The sequence below is a fragment of the Helianthus annuus genome, chromosome 13 (genome assembly GCF_002127325.2).
Source record: "Helianthus annuus cultivar XRQ/B chromosome 13, HanXRQr2.0-SUNRISE, whole genome shotgun sequence".
Lineage (NCBI taxonomy): Eukaryota > Viridiplantae > Streptophyta > Magnoliopsida > Asterales > Asteraceae > Helianthus > Helianthus annuus.
This window is the reverse complement of record NC_035445.2, coordinates 2,021,814-2,039,306: the sequence shown is the minus strand read 5'-3', so window position 1 is coordinate 2,039,306 and position 17,493 is coordinate 2,021,814. Positions and strand designations below refer to the sequence as shown.

The 17,493-nt window shown below is 33.7% G+C and overlaps 1 protein-coding gene and 1 long non-coding RNA gene across 22 annotated transcripts; both read right to left on the bottom strand.

Annotated features, from left to right (window-relative positions):
* Nucleotides 1–7,368: 7,368 nt before the first annotated feature.
* On the bottom strand, nucleotides 7,369–12,241 carry LOC110915521. 21 transcript variants are annotated; one of them, XR_004875967.1, is made up of 13 exons: nucleotides 11,974–12,238; nucleotides 11,766–11,854; nucleotides 11,562–11,640; nucleotides 11,392–11,440; nucleotides 11,188–11,269; nucleotides 10,208–10,410; nucleotides 10,084–10,135; nucleotides 9,960–10,004; nucleotides 9,440–9,537; nucleotides 8,691–8,836; nucleotides 8,469–8,605; nucleotides 7,710–7,866; nucleotides 7,369–7,633 (listed from the first exon to the last, which is right to left on the bottom strand). It is a non-coding gene; the product is annotated as an uncharacterized LOC110915521 (long non-coding RNA). The 21 variants fall into 21 exon arrangements; XR_004875966.1 differs by having other exon boundaries at nucleotides 11,392–11,436; XR_004875969.1 differs by having other exon boundaries at nucleotides 11,562–11,637; nucleotides 11,790–11,854.
* A 3,737-nt stretch (nucleotides 12,242–15,978) lies between these two features.
* LOC110918230 (auxin-responsive protein SAUR50) lies at nucleotides 15,979–16,768 on the bottom strand. Its single transcript, XM_022162568.2, has one exon. The coding sequence runs from the start codon at nucleotides 16,685–16,687 to the stop codon at nucleotides 16,376–16,378; it is 312 nt and encodes a 103-aa protein (XP_022018260.1). The 5' UTR covers nucleotides 16,688–16,768; the 3' UTR covers nucleotides 15,979–16,375.
* Between the last annotated feature and the right edge of the window lie 725 nt (nucleotides 16,769–17,493).

Here is a 17,493-nt window from a genome sequence, read left to right as displayed (position 1 = left end):
AGCAATGTGGCCTCGTAATTGTGACAACTGCCACTTTTCGGTAACTTTCGTACACCTAAATTACTCATTTTTAGTTATACAGTCATGTGTTTTGAACATCTGAACTGCATATTTCATGACATACACTTAGAATACTCATGTAATACATATTTATGATGCACATGATTCATTTGTATTGATTACATTAGAAGCAGTTTAAACAATGCATCGAAACAACTAGTATAACACCTAGTAGACTAGTATGCTGACAGAAACGCAGGATCCGCAGAAAGCATCTTAATTACATATTTAGGACTTAGACGAAAGTCCAACATCAAATATACATTAAACCCTAACTAGGAATGCAAGGGTTTGGTTTAATACATTCCCGAAGTCCGATAACACTAAAAACTGTCTGAAAAGCACTAAAAGTCATAAATTCGACACTTTTCTGCAGAAATCAGCATTTTAAACTTTATGCTATGTGTAAAAGTGTTGTTTAACTTAGAATTCATATGAGAATACCTTGGGGTATCATCTAAACCAATAACTACATCAATTCCCACAACTTACACAAACTTAGCATTCAATCAACGACTAACGGAACCAACGCCAAACGAATATCCGAACGATATCTAAATTTTTTTAGTAACTATCTAACATTATCTGGATCATTTAAGGCTAGTAATGGTCACTTAACACCTTGAAACACTTGAATCCTTTAAATATCTAAGTTTCCTAACATTTTTCTAAGAATTCTAACACATTAAACTAGTTAAAACAATTCACCAAGCATGACCCCTCCCCCCTTGCCCACTTGTTGAAATATCTTAGATATTTCACCCACCTTTACAAGTGGTGAAAGTTGGTGAATGTTTAAATAACTAGTTACTTTAGTTACTAACCATTTCATCTCATTTTACACCTTACATTTCACACACTTAAGCTCTCATCATCCACAACCATTTTATCCAAGAACACCCATCAAACACCTTCACTTTTAAGCCTTTTCCTTGATGATCAAGATGGATTTTCATGGAACTTAGGAGGATCTAAAGCAACCACAAGTTGAAGCAAGCATTTCCTTCCATTCAAGAGCTTTCAATCATCAAAGATCATCCTTTTTCTTTGCTTTTATCATCATCTAGAAAATCCCTAGCCATAAGAGCTAGAAGTGAGCCTTCTAAATCTCTTTTTCATACTTATATATATATATATATATATATATATATATATATATATATATATATATTGTTTAAGAACAAGTTATAACTAAAAGAATCATACAAGAATAAGTTGAAAATACAAAGAAGCAAACTAAAAATCGTGATATAAAAGATTGTTTATGTTATGATTTAAGGCTTATTACTTGCATATTTGATTCTAGTTATGATGAATATCATATGAAAAAACTTGTTGGATGATGTTTAAAAACATGATCTAACAAGTGTACATGAAAGTGTTAAAAGGGTTATGTTAAACATAATGTTTAATGGATGATCATAATCTTTGATATTATTAAAGTGAATAAAGTTTTTCACAAAAAATAATGCTTTTACAAGATTTATAAAAAGTAACATACAAGATGGGTTTTGTATAAAAGTTTAACAAAACTAGAAATAAAGTATGATTTTTGAACTAGTAAACATATATAAAGATCATACTAAAACCCTACATGATTACGAGTTCATCTTGTTAAGTTTATGTTATAAATATCATGTGCTTTTGCTTAGAAATAAGATGAGTAAATTGTTGGTGATTTTGAAAAGAAAAAGATATGTTTTATTAAACATGGCAAAGTTATATTTCAAATGAAATATAGACAATTTTTCGTAGAAATCATATGTTATAAAAACTATCATTTTTGACAAAATCTTTACTAGAATAAAAAGATTTAAAAGAATGGTTTTTATAAAAGCAAAACTAGATATAAATATATATTTTTGAGAAAATATATATTTAGTGATCTTAACAACTTATGTGCTATGTGTTATTTGATTGTATTAGTTATATACATGAAAGTTTGGAACTTGAATACAATGATACAAATAAACATAAGACACATTACAACTAAAGTCTTACAAGACTACATATAAATACACCTTAAAAGCAAATTATGGACAATCCGGGTATTCGGATACAACTTATGGGCAAATCGGACTTACGAACAAATAAACGGACTAGATAAGTATTTCAGACTATAATATGTAATATATCAAAGACTTGGTAAACTACGTTTTCTAAACCGAACAAGGAACCATATATTTTCCACAAGTATACAAAATATATTACTTATGGTTTATCTTAAAAAGGTATTGTTTTTTAAATATATGAAGATATATATAGATTCCTAACATCTAAAAAGTATTATTTTGGTGAAAGACTAAAATTATATTTTTAGAACTAGTCTTAAAAATAGATTATTTTAAGATAAGTTTTATACCTTTTACCAAGCATAGATTATATATTCATATGAAATATATCTTAGAATAAATAAGTGTATATATTTTAAGAATACAAGATCACATGTAATGAACTGTGCGAATAGGGTTATACAACTAAGCACCATTAATCCAGTTTGGACCTAGGTACAAGGGGTTAGATCTAATGGGTTTTGGCGAACCCCACTCTTGGTAGTGGACCCATACAGAAGAGTGCGTTTGTGTCCCAGTCGATAATAGTCGACACAATATCGTTTAGGTTTGGATTGCTTCCTATTTCGTCACACATATTAATGTCCTCGCGAAACATTAATGATCAGCGATTTCATTGACGCTTTACATACTACATCTTTACATACTGGTTTTCATCTTATACAACTCACATTTTACAGATACATTTTATACAACTCACATTTTACATTAAATAATTGTTTATACACAAAACCGAGACTTGTTATATATACATATTATCGCTCGTACACGCACAATACGTAACATATTCATGTGTACACTTCCTATACTTGAAAGCCCCTAAAATATAAACTTTTAACATAAAATGACAAACATATGAAAGTTCAGGGGCCATTATGTCAAAAAACAAACTTCGGCTACCAAACGAACACGCTGCGTGCAGTGGGCAAGGACTTGAAGACCGCCCGACATGTAGAAGCTTAATCCACAAGTTTTTTTTACCCGATGTAACACCTCGGACATTTGTGTCGAATCATATAATGACACGTGTCTGATAAACTCTCATTTTATGTCACGTTGTTTGGTGAGAGGGACTAAATATGTAAAACATATGGAAGAATGTCGTGGAGGGACCATATATGTCAACATGCCAATTTTTGGCCTCTGAGTGACGCTTACGGACCATAAGCCATAAGTGGTTACGGGCCGTAAACTAAATAAATTATTGGCACTGGCAAGCGGTTACGGACCGCAAGACTATAGTACGATCCGGATACTCCAGACTTTACTTTTTCTATTGGTTATACAACTAAACGTCATGAACTCGCCAACTTTTGTTGATGTTTTCAACTTAACATGTATTTCAGGGAATTAGTGGACCATGCAAATATTTCAGACAAGAAAGCAATTATCAAGACTCCATGCCACCATTTGAAGGGTTTGCCCGTTATATACCGCCTCTTTGCGGCGATATAGTGGTCAAAGCCTTAACATTTTAGAACTTACATTTTGATGTATGAAGCTATGACACTTTACTTTTCATGTTACTGGTTTGTAACCGATACACTTAACTCTTGTGTGTTCTTTTGAAACAACTATGTAATGGCATTGGAGCATGTTTTTATTCATTTAGTATGTTCACTTATATTGTTATGCAATGAGAACCAATCAGATCACACCTCGCGCTTTCGCTACGAGCGGGTGTGACAGTAATGCATTATTATTGTTACATTGTTTACTTTCTCGTACGATCTAAACATTCGATAGAATTTACCTAGGATCATGTTATGTAAATTAAGTTAGATATGATATTTTATCTTGGTGCAATTTTGTAATAGTGTGTGCATATTATATGTGAGACAAACAAAACATCCATATACTTAATATGAAGAGTCTAGTTGAACTCGAAAGCAATGTTTAAAAAACTGGTTTATACCGGCCAGTTGAACTGGTTAAACCGGATACCGGAAGCTTGGCCGACACGAATCATACCGGTAAACTAAGGGAATGACAAAGAAGTTGTACTGCCGGTAAATTGGGTTATACTTGTCACACCCCAACCGATGGCGGAAACATCGGAGTGAGACGAAATAGATTGCAAGAGACTTCATAACACTATTGGTGACGATAATTAAATAATGGATTTCATTTCATTTCTAAAAGTCAATTACAATGGTTGAAATCAAATACAACAACTTGAAATACAAGAATGACAATACAATAAGAGTACAAAATTTTAAATGTGTATCTAAGCATCCTACTATGTTCCATGCATCATCAACATCATCTCAAACCTACAATATGTTTTAAAAGTGTAGTTCAATACAAAAGTATTGGCGAGTATACAAGTTTTGTGTAGTAGCATATAAGTATAAAAATGATAAGGAACAATCCGCATGGCAAACCTAGTTATCAAGATTAACGTATAAACTGGTATGCGATTTACAAGTCAACCCTCTGTTTACGCAAGTATGAATGAATAAACCTAACATGACCTCTCGTTCACGGGCGGTGCGTTACTCCTATAGCGCTATACATGTTAAGTGGAGGCTCGTACGAAGCTAATGATAAGTTCATCACATAAGAATCACCCAGAAAACACGAATCAAGCATAACAAATAGTAAGCATGTATTGGACTGTTTGTTTATGTATTTGCGTAAGAATATGTATACTAAGTGTGTTTTGTATATAAAAACATGTTACACCCCAAAAGTGTGAAAACGGTAAAATGGATCAAGTATACTCACAAAATTGCTAAGTCTTCCGATTATCCAATATGACGAAGTTGTTGAGACTAAAAAGTTGAATGTGTTCGATTTGGAGTTTAATAGATGTTTACATGTGGTTGAAGGATTTGGAGTTTGAGGACATGAAAATAAACATATGAAAAGTAATCATCTTTTAACACATAATGGTTTTAGATGATGTAACCAAAACACTTTGACAAGTGACCACTAGTTCATCATCAAAGATTTGATTACTTAGGTAATATATAGGTTATGTAATATATCAATATGTCCAATAGTTCAAGCATGAGGTAGGAGGATGTATCCTCCATTTAGGAACCTCTTTTGTATCATATAAATCATGCATAAGGTAGGAAGAACAAGTCTTCCATTTAGGTACCTCTTTGTTCACCACTACACTTGTTGTTATGAACAATCAAGGAGGGTCATGAACTTACAAATAAGAAAGGAATAGAACAACTAATCTATGGAAAACATCAATTAATGTGTGAATTTTCAAGTAGGATAGCCCAAGCTTGTCCTATAATCACACATACATCAAGTTTTAAGCTTGAACACTACTTGTGGGTAAAATCCTAAATAAAACAGAAAGTTTATGAGGTTTTAGCCTCTGATTTTACATGTCTCAACCTTGTTTTTAAGCCCAACTAACCATTAAATTGATTATGAGCATAAGGACATAGGTTTGAGATGAGATAGTTCAAGTTTAAGCAAGATTAACAAAGTTTAGATTAAAACAGAAAGTTTGGAGCCTTATTTGGTGATGTTCCAGCCTTGGTTTTCCATGGAAAACCTGTTGGAAACATACCTAAGGTTGTTCCAATCAAGTAGGAAGAAGAATCAAGGAAAAAGGTTAAGAAATGAGTGAGTTATGTTTGTTTTAGCAACTTGTGATGAATCTGTCCAACCTTGCGAGTTCCAGCTAATTGAGAGTGTTTGAGAGTGAGTTTGAGGTGTTTGGAAAGTGAAAAATGCTTGGAGATGGCTTGGGTTTTATAGGGGATGGATTACGGTTGATTAGGTGAGTAATAAATGTAAGAAACACTCAAGAAACACAAAAAAGGAGCCAATACCTGCGGCTGAATGATGGTTCTGTGGATCGACCTCCCTCGCGGGCCGCGAGGGAGTTGTGTGATTTTGTCGCGGGCCGCTAGGGACCGAACCCGTGAGAATTGTTTGATTTAGTCATTTTTGGTCCCTAAGCTTCCAAGTTTCGATGTTTTAAGATGTAATCAAGGTGTTTTAAGTATAAGAACTATATGTTAAGGTATGTAATGTATTCAAATCATAAAACTAATATGAAACAAGTTTAAACAAGTATACTTGTCGAGACTAAGGGTCGTATTCGCATAGATTGAGCGTATAATCACGCGTATGCAAGTTTGACGTATTTTGCACAAATTGTGAGTAAAGTATCATATGTTTAATAGATTCGAACGTATAAACATGTATAAAAGTGTATAGCGTGAATGAAAGAAAAAAATACGAATGATCCAAATCTCGGATTTAAAGTCTTGGATTTATGACGACGCAACGAATTACGATTTCGAAAGAGACAAGTTTCAAAAAATAGATTTACAAGACACGCTTTCTAATTTAGGAAGGTTATGAAAAAACGAAGCGTTACAATACTGGTTTAAACCGGTATACCGGTACTGAGTCAAAGGTTAAAATTTGGACTTTTAATCTTTTATGGGCCCAAAAGGTGACAATTTACCTTTTTAGGAAAACATTAAAACCTAGTGCCTAAAAAGGTACCAATAGTGAATTTTTGGATTCTTTTTTATTTTATGGATTAACGTTTGGAATTTTTTTTTATTATGAAATGATATAGTTTTGGATTTATTTGTTGAGTAAAAATTGTATTTTATGGATTTATAGGGTTAATTGGTCAACCCGGTTGAACCACCCGGTTTAACTGATTGAATCATTTCTAAGGCTAACCCGGTACGATTTAAAAATCGATTTTTAAAACATTGCTCGAAACTATTCCCGAATGATGTTAATTAAAGATAAGTGTGACATAAACAACTTGTCAAGTTGAATACCATATGAAATCAATATATTATTAAGCATGAGGATAAAAATGAGTATATAAAGCTCGGCTAAACTTGAAGCGTAATTTGACAACAAAAGTCAAATTATGCTTCAAGTTTAGCCGAGCTCGGGTTTGGTTTAGCTTGATAACACCTTTCAGTAGCAACACTCTTACTATATTATTCCACTAACCTAAGATCCCGCGAGTTTCGCGGGTGGCTTAATAATCTAGGAAAAGGCGTATATCGAACAACAATAATTCAGTTCTCTTTAAACCTAGATCTCATGTTCGATTCTCTTTAATGCTTCCATGGCTACTTTTAGAAGAAGGTTTAACGTAAATATTTTTTATTTTATTTGTGTGACTGGTTAGAAATACGGGTCGAAATTGCCATCTAAACTAAAACTCTTGAAAATGCACAGTTACAACTAACTATCTAAAAATAATTGGTGTTTAGATTAGGAATATGAATACAAATGATATCACATTCACAATAATCAAAAATTAAAATGACAAACAGAAAAAAGTTCAATGATGGATTCAATAACTCACTAAGGTAATTGTAATCAAGACAAAATACACTTACAAAAAAAATAATAACAAAAAAGCATACCAGGCTTGTTTAATGACGATGGATGATAGGCGTGGACCTCCTCAATATCATGTTCAGAAAAGGTTCTACTCATGGTGTTGAACATGAAAGCCTCATTGAATGTCATGACGATTTGTGGGTTACCTTGAATCAGATAGTAATGATTGTATAGTATTCAGAAAAGATTGGATCTTTCTACAAACACAATAAGAAAAATTACCATTTTCTTCTTTGTTGCTACCGGGATATTCTTCTTCGGAGCCTTCATGGATGATAACATGTGACCGGGTTAGTCAAATGGGGCTTCACTAATGAGAACGATAACCCAAAGTAAATTGCGCCAACATGGAACCAAAGAGGCTCTAATCAAGTGACACCTATACCAATTTTTTTTCAGTTATTATATATAATAGATAATAGAAATAGATAATAGCTTATCCTATTCAATTCTTACTCAAATGATCAAATCAGAAAAGGTAATGGTAGGTTATATTCAAAACTAAACTTGAGCTATGATTAAACAAATAGCAGTTAAGACTTTGAAAGCCTAGTGTCAAGTGCTATGCTATTAAATCTATTAACATGTTCCATGAACTTACTCCATTCTAACAATCTAATGCCAAGATTTATATGTGAGAAAATGAGCAAGGTGGGGCGGGGCGGGTATGGCTCAAAACACTTAAGAGTCTAAACATGTAAGTGATTTACAGGTCAGGTAGAGTTGGATGAAACCCTTTATTTCCAGATTTTTGAACTTACTTTTTTAAATATTTAGTGTGTTAAATATAGTTACAAAAATATACTGAAAAAAGATGATCCAAAACCTTGAGAAAATTGTATGCTTAAAGAGACACTTTGATATATATTTGATCAGTAGTAAAATTAGCTGTATTTTATCTGTTCTAACCCACATGACCCGTTATTAATGGCTGCCAATCCTTAGATGCTTAGATCATTGGTGAAGTGGAGAAAATTGTACCTGGTTAACAACGAATCCTTTCAATATGCTGAAAGAATCATCCTGTCTTCAAGATGTGGCAGAAGTTGTAAGATCTACAAATGATTTCCTATCTTAAGCGACACTTGGGAGTTCGAATTCGGCCCATAACTTGTACTCTTTCAATTTGTGAAGGTCGAATAGTGTTATGAGAATAAAAGAAGAATTTATACAATTTCAACGTATTCATGACTACTTTTGTACCTTGTTACCCGGGAATGGTCTACTCTCCATATAAGCGAGTCGTGTTCGGAAGAGCATATAAAGTGGCTCCTATTGTTGTTCGAACAATTGCTTTTTGTAGCATTTAATGGCACGGATATTTGTAACACCGCCACCTTATTAAGCTCCTGAATATAATCAAAGTTAACATCATTCAAAAGATGAATGTTATCAGTAGGCAACAATGGATTCTATAGGCTCGTGAAGTGGGGCACTCAACAATATGGATTCTATAGTATCAAGATGTCGTTTCTCAATCTAATTTGCTCAATCGCCGCATACTTTCATTACAAAGACTCCCCCTTAGATCACTCTACATCATAATATACAGATTCCAGCAATATGTAAGCTGGATACAATGTTAAACTTTCTTTGTAACATAAAATCCATGAAAATACCATATATTATCCATTTCATTTCAATCATATGAGAAAGAACTCCAGTAAATTACAATTAGTTATACAAAAATTCAACCAATAAAACTATAAAACTACCTAAATTTAGCAGCACTGACACGGGATACTGATATATTTAAAAATACATAAATTTAGCAGAACTGGCACAAGATAATGATATATTGCTTAAAGAACATATGGATGGTCAAATATATTTAGGAAGCAAGAAAAGACAACTGGGAGTTGGATTCTATTTTGCACCTTAATTAAGTTAGATTGCTAAAATAAAGAATGGTAAAAATTAGTTTCCATTTCTTGCAGTTTGCCCTTAGTTACCTGTACATAAGACTTCAGAGCTTAAAGAGCTTAAAGTATGCAGTGCATAAAAAATGGCAATAAGATACTCGCTCATCGCGCCCAGCACGTCCAATTTTCTATAAAATATAACATACTTTAAATTGAGTGATATAATAATCAACATGGAAACAACCTGGTGGATAACAGACGTGGCAAGATTGGTGAGCCAAAAAGGGTTGAATTTTGGATAGATTAGTTCAGGTTGAAGCGGGTGAGTTTTAGTGCAAGTCAAAACAGAGCTGGGCAGGCTGGGTTGACCAGTAAATATTGTTCTGTCCTTCTAAAAAAGAACTAATAAGTTTTTTTCTCGCTGAATTATATCATTACAACTATAATCTATATCTTCAATAAAAACCATTTAGGAAGTTGTAGCCCATTTGAGCTGTCAGCCTTTTTAGCTAAATTTAATATTTAACCCATTTGAGATAAAACAATCCAAGTCACCAATTCATAAATAAATGGGTCAAATTTGCCACCTGTGGTGAATAATTGTACAAACCTAAACATACTCTTCGAAACTTTCAGGTAAACTGTAGTGAATTACCTGTAAAATGCCAAAAAAAGAATCAGCGTATTTATGTGAGCTTTTTTAAAGATCTTGAATACTAAATAGTTGTTCTTACAGCTCCAATGTCACTTTATCAACCCCATTCTGAACGCAACAGTTGCAACAATCTTCAATGAGAAAAGAAAGATGTTAAGAAAAGATAGCTGTCTTTTTTGTGGCCTGAAGGAAAATTTCGTTACCAAATAAAGGACATCTTAGCAAGAAACTAACAGGCCCAAAGTTACACCAAAAGGAAGACAATACACATACAGCCGTACACAACCAGAACTACATTAACTTATACCAAGCCCCGCAAACTTATAACATCCATCAAGATCAATCCCTGCAGCTCGAGACCTCCTCTGCATCCACCAGAAAGAGTTAAGCTTGATTTCCTCCACCACTGCAGGCAGGTTTTTGTTTTAAACATTAAATAATTTCTTGTTGTCTAAAAATATTTCAATCGATTATAGCAATCAATTACAATGGAACTTCCATAGGAGGGTAAAAGTACTTTTTTTTTTCTAAAGCTAACAATTTCTATATGTGTTGGGACACATGTATTGGCAGTCATACAATGGATGTACTTTCCTTTCAAATACACAAAACCAGTCAAACGAAATCAAAAATCGATTCAAACAATGATGCCAAACCACACAAATAATCAAAGTAAAACATCAGAGAATTTCGTACCTCAATCGCAAAAGCTCAATTAACAGGCGGCGAAGACTAAATCCAAAACATCTATTTACATAACATATATGATTCAAATGGTTGTGCTGATGCAGGTGGGCGCACAAACTCCATACCCAAACAAACAACAAATATCTATCTAATCAAACCCATCTTCAACAAAACAAACAACAAAAATATCTTTAAAGAAACCCTAATAGTTCTTACATTCCATATGTCAATAATAATAATCATACATACATATTGTTTTAATAAAAATAAGAACAACACACAACAAATATCTAGATCAAAATGTAGTTGAAGCTACCTGAGGGGAAGGATAGATAATCAAAATACACATTGGTGGCTATTTCTTGAACACACACACAAAACAAAAATCTTGATCAACACATAGGAAAGAAGTAATGGTACGCAATTAGCAGAGCTGATTACAAAGAAAATTAGATTATAAAAAGCCATATAGTTTATAAAATGGAGAACTTCTTACCTTTACCATTGCTGGTGCCCGTGTCACATCCACAAACACCTTTATGTCACATACGAACCAGCATCTCAATCGTATCAGTCACCTAAAATAAGATGTTCTTCAATAATTGATTCATGATAATAATCCTAAATCAAACAATCTATCAAATTAAACAATCTGGTATAGAAAACACATTGAATTAAAGAAAAAACAGAGAAAAAATACCGGTCAAAGAAGCCGGAGGCTGATAACTTCAGAGACATTAACACCCTTGCTTGACGTGGTATGTTTCAGTGATGGCACACAATAAGAAAGCGTTAATAGGGACCAAGAATGGAAGAGGTGATTCAAAAAAAATATCACATATGAGAGATATAGGGTTTAATTCTAAAAACCTGAATCGTATCTCTTAACATAAGCTCAAATACGTTTCAAAAACAATTTGCATCATCAAATATTAGAATAAATCATCTTCTGCATATCAATATGTAACACAATTAGTTTCAATTGCATGAAACCCTAATTGAAACAATAACTCTGCAAGTTATGTTGATATAAACGGAAACAAATGCAAAAAAAAAAAAGAGAGAATCAGATACAGGATGAAGATAGATCGCCTTAACTCTAGTTGTGACTGACCGATTCCAAGAGGGTTTTAGCCATCTGAAACCAAAGCAATGATCTCTACCTACAAAATTGCAATACAGATCTGAATTTCACCTAAATTGTGAAAGAAAAAAATAACCCTAAATGCGAACTAATAAAATCAGGAAGAATAAATGAACAATAGGCAGATTGATTCCTAACCTTTTATGATTTGGATAGCGCTCTTGGTTTTGTCGATATGATTATTGCAGAGGAAGACGCTGCTGAACCAATTAGGCTTTGAAGAGTAGAAACTTGATTGTCTCTCATAAAACTTAGTCTGTCATAAGAAGAAGAAACGGAGCACCAATCAATGGTAATATGAAACTGAAATTAGGGTTTAAAGGAAGCGGATGAAAAAAAGAGCGGAGGCAGTATATTAGGGTTTGTGAATTGTGAATACGAAATATGAGAGTGTGTTTTTGTTTTAGCGCTCAAATTGATTCAGAATAGAATAATAAGATGCTAGGTGGCAATTAGTGGATTAAAATTATGCCAAGTGGCACCAAAATGTATTGTTTTAATATACATAATAGATTGTGCAAATTGTCATAATGGATTGCTCAAAACTATCAATTTACTTTTAAGTGGACAAAATTTATTTGAGTGTAGCACATTGATTTGACGAGCCTAATAACTGTTGCAAAAAAAAAAAAAAAAAATCATAACCCACCCCCACAAAGAGTACAACTCCGTCGCAAATGTTTAAAATATCAAGATATGCATTGAATGTTTTTCCTATATAAGGGGAAAACCCAACCAATTTTCTTTTTTTTGTTTTTTGTTTTTTTTTTGTTTTTTTTTTTTTTTTTTTGGCAAAAACAAGAAGAAAATATCAAGTATGAATGAAAATATCGTGCAACAATATAAAGAACCTTCCAACACCAAAAGATTCCAGTTTGGCAAACATAATCGAGTGTTTTCATTGTTTCATACTATATCAATGTCACGTTGCATGCAGGCCCGGCTTAAGGGCAAGCTAAATAAAATATCTGCTTTAGGCTTTAGGGCCTAGTTTTATATACTAAATATGAAGGAAAGCAAAAAAAAGAGTTTGGTCTGTTAGAATTAAGCTTATTTTTGTTTATTTTTGCTTATTATATTTGGTTTGGGCTAATTTACTTGTTTATTATATTACTTAATTTACTTGACTATTGATTTTGGGTGATTATTTCTGCCTCAAATTTTGTTAAACATTAATAAATAACTAGTATTAAGCCCCCCCCCCCCCCCCCGCGGTTACGGCGGGGGTCGTAAACCGTGCCAAGTAGCACCAATATGTTATATCACTGCCAGCGACCAGCAAAATCAAAAAAATGGGTAAAACCAAAATAACAAAAAATGAAAAATAACATCGAATGAAAAGCATATTAGTAAAATCGTTGAACCATGTCCATGCATGCCCGTCGTGTCGTGTTAATAAGAAAAAATTAGACTAAAACATAAAACATAGAAAAGAATAACGAAGTCGATCTAGGACCACGCTCGTTGCGACGAACCTGTCAAATAGGGAAATAAAGACGCATTGTGACAGGCCTGTCAAATGGAAAAAGATAGACGAAAAAACATTGAACTCACATGCATGTTTCGGCGTATTCACCCGCAAAATTTAGAACGAAACGTAAAACGAAAAATTTACAAAAGATGAAAAGTGTGGGGGATCAAAGTTGAAAAAAAAAGTATTGGAGGTTAACTTATAAAAGTTGCAAAAATGTTTGGGTAAAAGCAAAAAATATCAAAGAGGTAAAATACATAAAAATGAAAACCTTTAAAATGAAGTGAAAAAATCTTTTTTTTTTTTTTTTTTTTTTTTTGAAAAACCCCTATGCTTAAAGTACAAATTCATGAGGCACCAACATGTTACTAATTTATAGTATGAGAATAGTGAACACTTGATTTTATTAAAAGCTTTCTTAGACCATGCGTAGTGGCTAGGGGGCGAGATTGGGCGTGATTGAGCACAAAAAACGCCCCTTTGGGCAACCATTACGGGTGGTCTTATACCCAAATAGTTGAGCACTTGATTCGAAAAAAGGCCCTAAATTTTATTTTGCTTTAAGCCCCTAAAATTGTTGAGCCAGCCTTGGTTGCATGCATGAGTAAAAGTTGTTTTTTATATATTTATACAGTATACGATACTCGTTTTTTCATGTGTTATTTACATCTCTAAGAGTCAAATGAAATTTGTTCGGTAAACACATTCGTTACTCCATTATGAAAATGTAACCGACTCCTCAAACTCGATGTAGTTTATAACATGTCATCCTATTTATTACAACAAGCATCGTGAGTATATATACAATTGTTAGACCATCCTCGACCTGGCAGCGGTGGGCGTCTATGAAACGACGTAGAGGATGTGGCAATTAAAGTGAAGATAGAGGGAAGGGGTGCGCCCGTCCATAAGGACGCCATCCTAAAGACTATGAGAGCGGCACCCATCAAGTTCGTGAAAAATAGATGAAATTGGGACAGGTATAACCTGTAGCCCCAATTGGAGATGACCTTAGAGCAATTTACTTTCACAATATTTGTAATTATATGATGGTTAAATCAATTTTTACGGTTTCAAAGTTGATTTTTTTTCTTTGAACTCGATAAAAGACGCCTTAAATAAGCTCAACTGAAGTTGGAGTTTAAAATAACTTGACAAAAACTCGATGAGAGGTCGTGCGAGTCAACTACATCATCATTCGTCAACGTATAACTCCCTTTCCGTGTAGCTTAGGGAAGACTTCTAGTCGACCAACATAACTTTTAAGAAAATGATTACACATACTAATTCATAAGGGTGTAAGGGGCACTCCCCTAAGGCAATACGTAGTGGGGCGCGACCAAGGGCCATAGCGCCGCTATGGCGCCGCCCACACCGCCCCCCCCCCCCCCCCCGGCGCCATGACCAAAAAAAAAAACAAAAGCGTGAAAAATTTCGCGGCGCGAGAATTTGGAAATTTATTATTTTTGACCGTTTGATAACGGTCATATATTAAAAAAAAAAATCAGTTTTTTTTACTTTTCACACTATAAATACCCTCACATTCTTCCATTTTTTTTACAACTCAATACATTCTCATTCTCATTCTCTATATATTTTTAAAAAACCTAGTGTCACCTTATAAAAAAATGGGTTCCCCGTCGGAAGAGTCTTTCACCGAAATTCACCGAAGATATTTTTAAAAAAACCTAGTGTAACTTTTTTTTTAATTTTAATGTAGTGTTTTTTATTTAATGAAATGTTTTTTTATTTTATAAAACTTATAAATTATTTAAAAAATTGAAAATTAAATTAATTGAGTAATGATTACACAGGGGCTTTATGACTACGGCCTCAAATTGCATAAAGCCCCATAAAGCCCCTTGCTGACGTGGCATGCCACATGGCGCATAACGCCCCTTTTAGGGCTTTATGACTACACATGCCCTAAGAGGGGGGTCCCCTCTCTTACGCATAACCAATCCTCGTGTGCCACGTCAACTCCTCTCTTAAACTCCCCTAATCCCTAAATTGATGGCGGCACTCCCCTCTTAGGTGACTTGGTTTTTTATTAAAAAAAAGGGGAAATTTTTCATTGGCCCACTCCTCCCTCTCTCCTCCCTCTCTTCGGTGAATTCCCACCGATTTTGGTCCCCCATGTTGGTCACCGATTGAATGGCAGCACCACCCCTCTTCGGTAGAGGAGGTCCCCGCATGGGGTCACCGAGAACGCCCCGTGCACTCTAAAAAAGCAAATGAATCGTGAACACAAATTTAACAAATAAATTATTTTATAAAAGCCAGCGGAGTAAAATCTACCATCCATTCATTTATATTATTTAAAGAGTAAATTGCATTTTACGTTTTTTAAGTTTCAGTAAAATTTTAGACGTGGTCGTTTAACTAATAAAATTAAAGCAGATGTCCTTTATGTTCTGATCTCTTTACAGACGATGTTATTTCTCCCAGAAAAGATAAAAAAAAATAAAGAACTCTGTTGTAAAGAAACTAAAACATAAAAGAAATCTGCTATAAATAAATTAAATCATAAATGACATCTATGTAATTTCGTTAGTTAAAGACAATGACTGAAATTTTGATAAAACTTAAAGGACGTAAAATGCAATTTATCCTAAACGAGTAATTCAAACGAACTAGTAAACAAGAATAGAAAACAACAAACACATACATCATGAGAGAAAAATCTTTAAAATTTACAATCAACTAAAGAAACCCATTCCAAGTTGTGGGGTTTTAATTAAAATACTATTTTATGCATGGCTAGATCAAATTTAAATTTTTTTATATGAATTTTATATGATCATCAATACTTGCCAAGTTATATCAAAACAAAAGGTAAACTGGTAACAAGCTGCGTCGTCACCCCTTTCTGAATTGCAAACCCTAATCTATCAAAGACAAAATTCTGCTCCCTGAGGCTGAACAATTGTTGTAGATGACCCGTTGGACCCTGGTCAGGAATTGGATAGCTTCTAGCACTAGAGAGCCAAATGTGTCAAAGGCAAAATGACATTCAAGAAGCAATAAAAGGGGAAAATAATCGTAATAGCTAGTTGATCATGTGTGGTCTCAAAACCGAAGCAATGAAGTTAGTGACTCAAAGGTTTGTTCTTCACAAGGAATGATTAGACCCATGTCATGATTAAACCCGAACTCTTCTTCGGCTTGGTGGAGCAAGGTTTGGAACTCGGGGCGTGACAAGAAGGAAATGGGAATGACATATCGGCTTCGGTTTTCACCAACGTAAACAACGAAATGGCCCTTGGGTACGTCATCGTAATGTTGTTGTTGTTTCCTTCCTAGGCTTGAACACCTCTTTAAAATATGTTTGATAAGTGCTGCTTGTGAGAGCTTGTTGTTTGATGACTTCTTGAAGGCCATTTTGGGAATTTAAATGTGACTCTACTTCTTGTAGAGAGAGAGAGAGAGAGAGAGAGAGAGAGAGATTGAGTTTATGACGAGAAAGGTGGTGTGGTAGGAATGAATGGGTGTGTATTTATAGGGTACGATATGCATGCCTCTTTATATTTAGTCCTCACGTTTGATATGTATATAAAATCATATAAAAATATTTTGTTGTAATAAGGGTATTTCTTTCCTTTACTTTTTTTTTTTTTCATTTTTAAGAGGTGACATAAATATTTTCTGTCCCGCAATATGATAAATAACCTGATGTATTCTTTGTTATTCATTTCTTCCACATATCTTTATCAATGAAAAACAACATGATTAATATTTTCACAAAAAGCATTGTGGTTTTGCTTATAGAAAAGTAGTAAAGAGTGGTTTTATTATTTTACAGTTTTTTACTTATGCGAAATGAAGTCTGCAAAGGTAAAGTTTTTCAAGTGTTAATGCTAAAAACAAGCAAAAGAGTTGAAAACATCTTTGAAGCTTGAAGAAAATGTAAGCATTGCGTGTCAATGAGATCACAAGGAACAAAGGACAACGACCACGATAAAAGGAGAGAGGATTAGAGATATAATTAGTGATTGAAACTAAGGTTTTAACGGTTGCTATGCAATAAAGTTGTGCCTTAGGGTTCCATCATCATACCCGATCGCTAATGTGCAATCAAGAAAGAAGAAGGCTCGATTGTTGAGATGGAGACTAGGAAAGATCGATCAAATGAGAAAGAAGGCAACAAACCTTCACAAGAAAATTAACAATAGACAACTAAATAATTA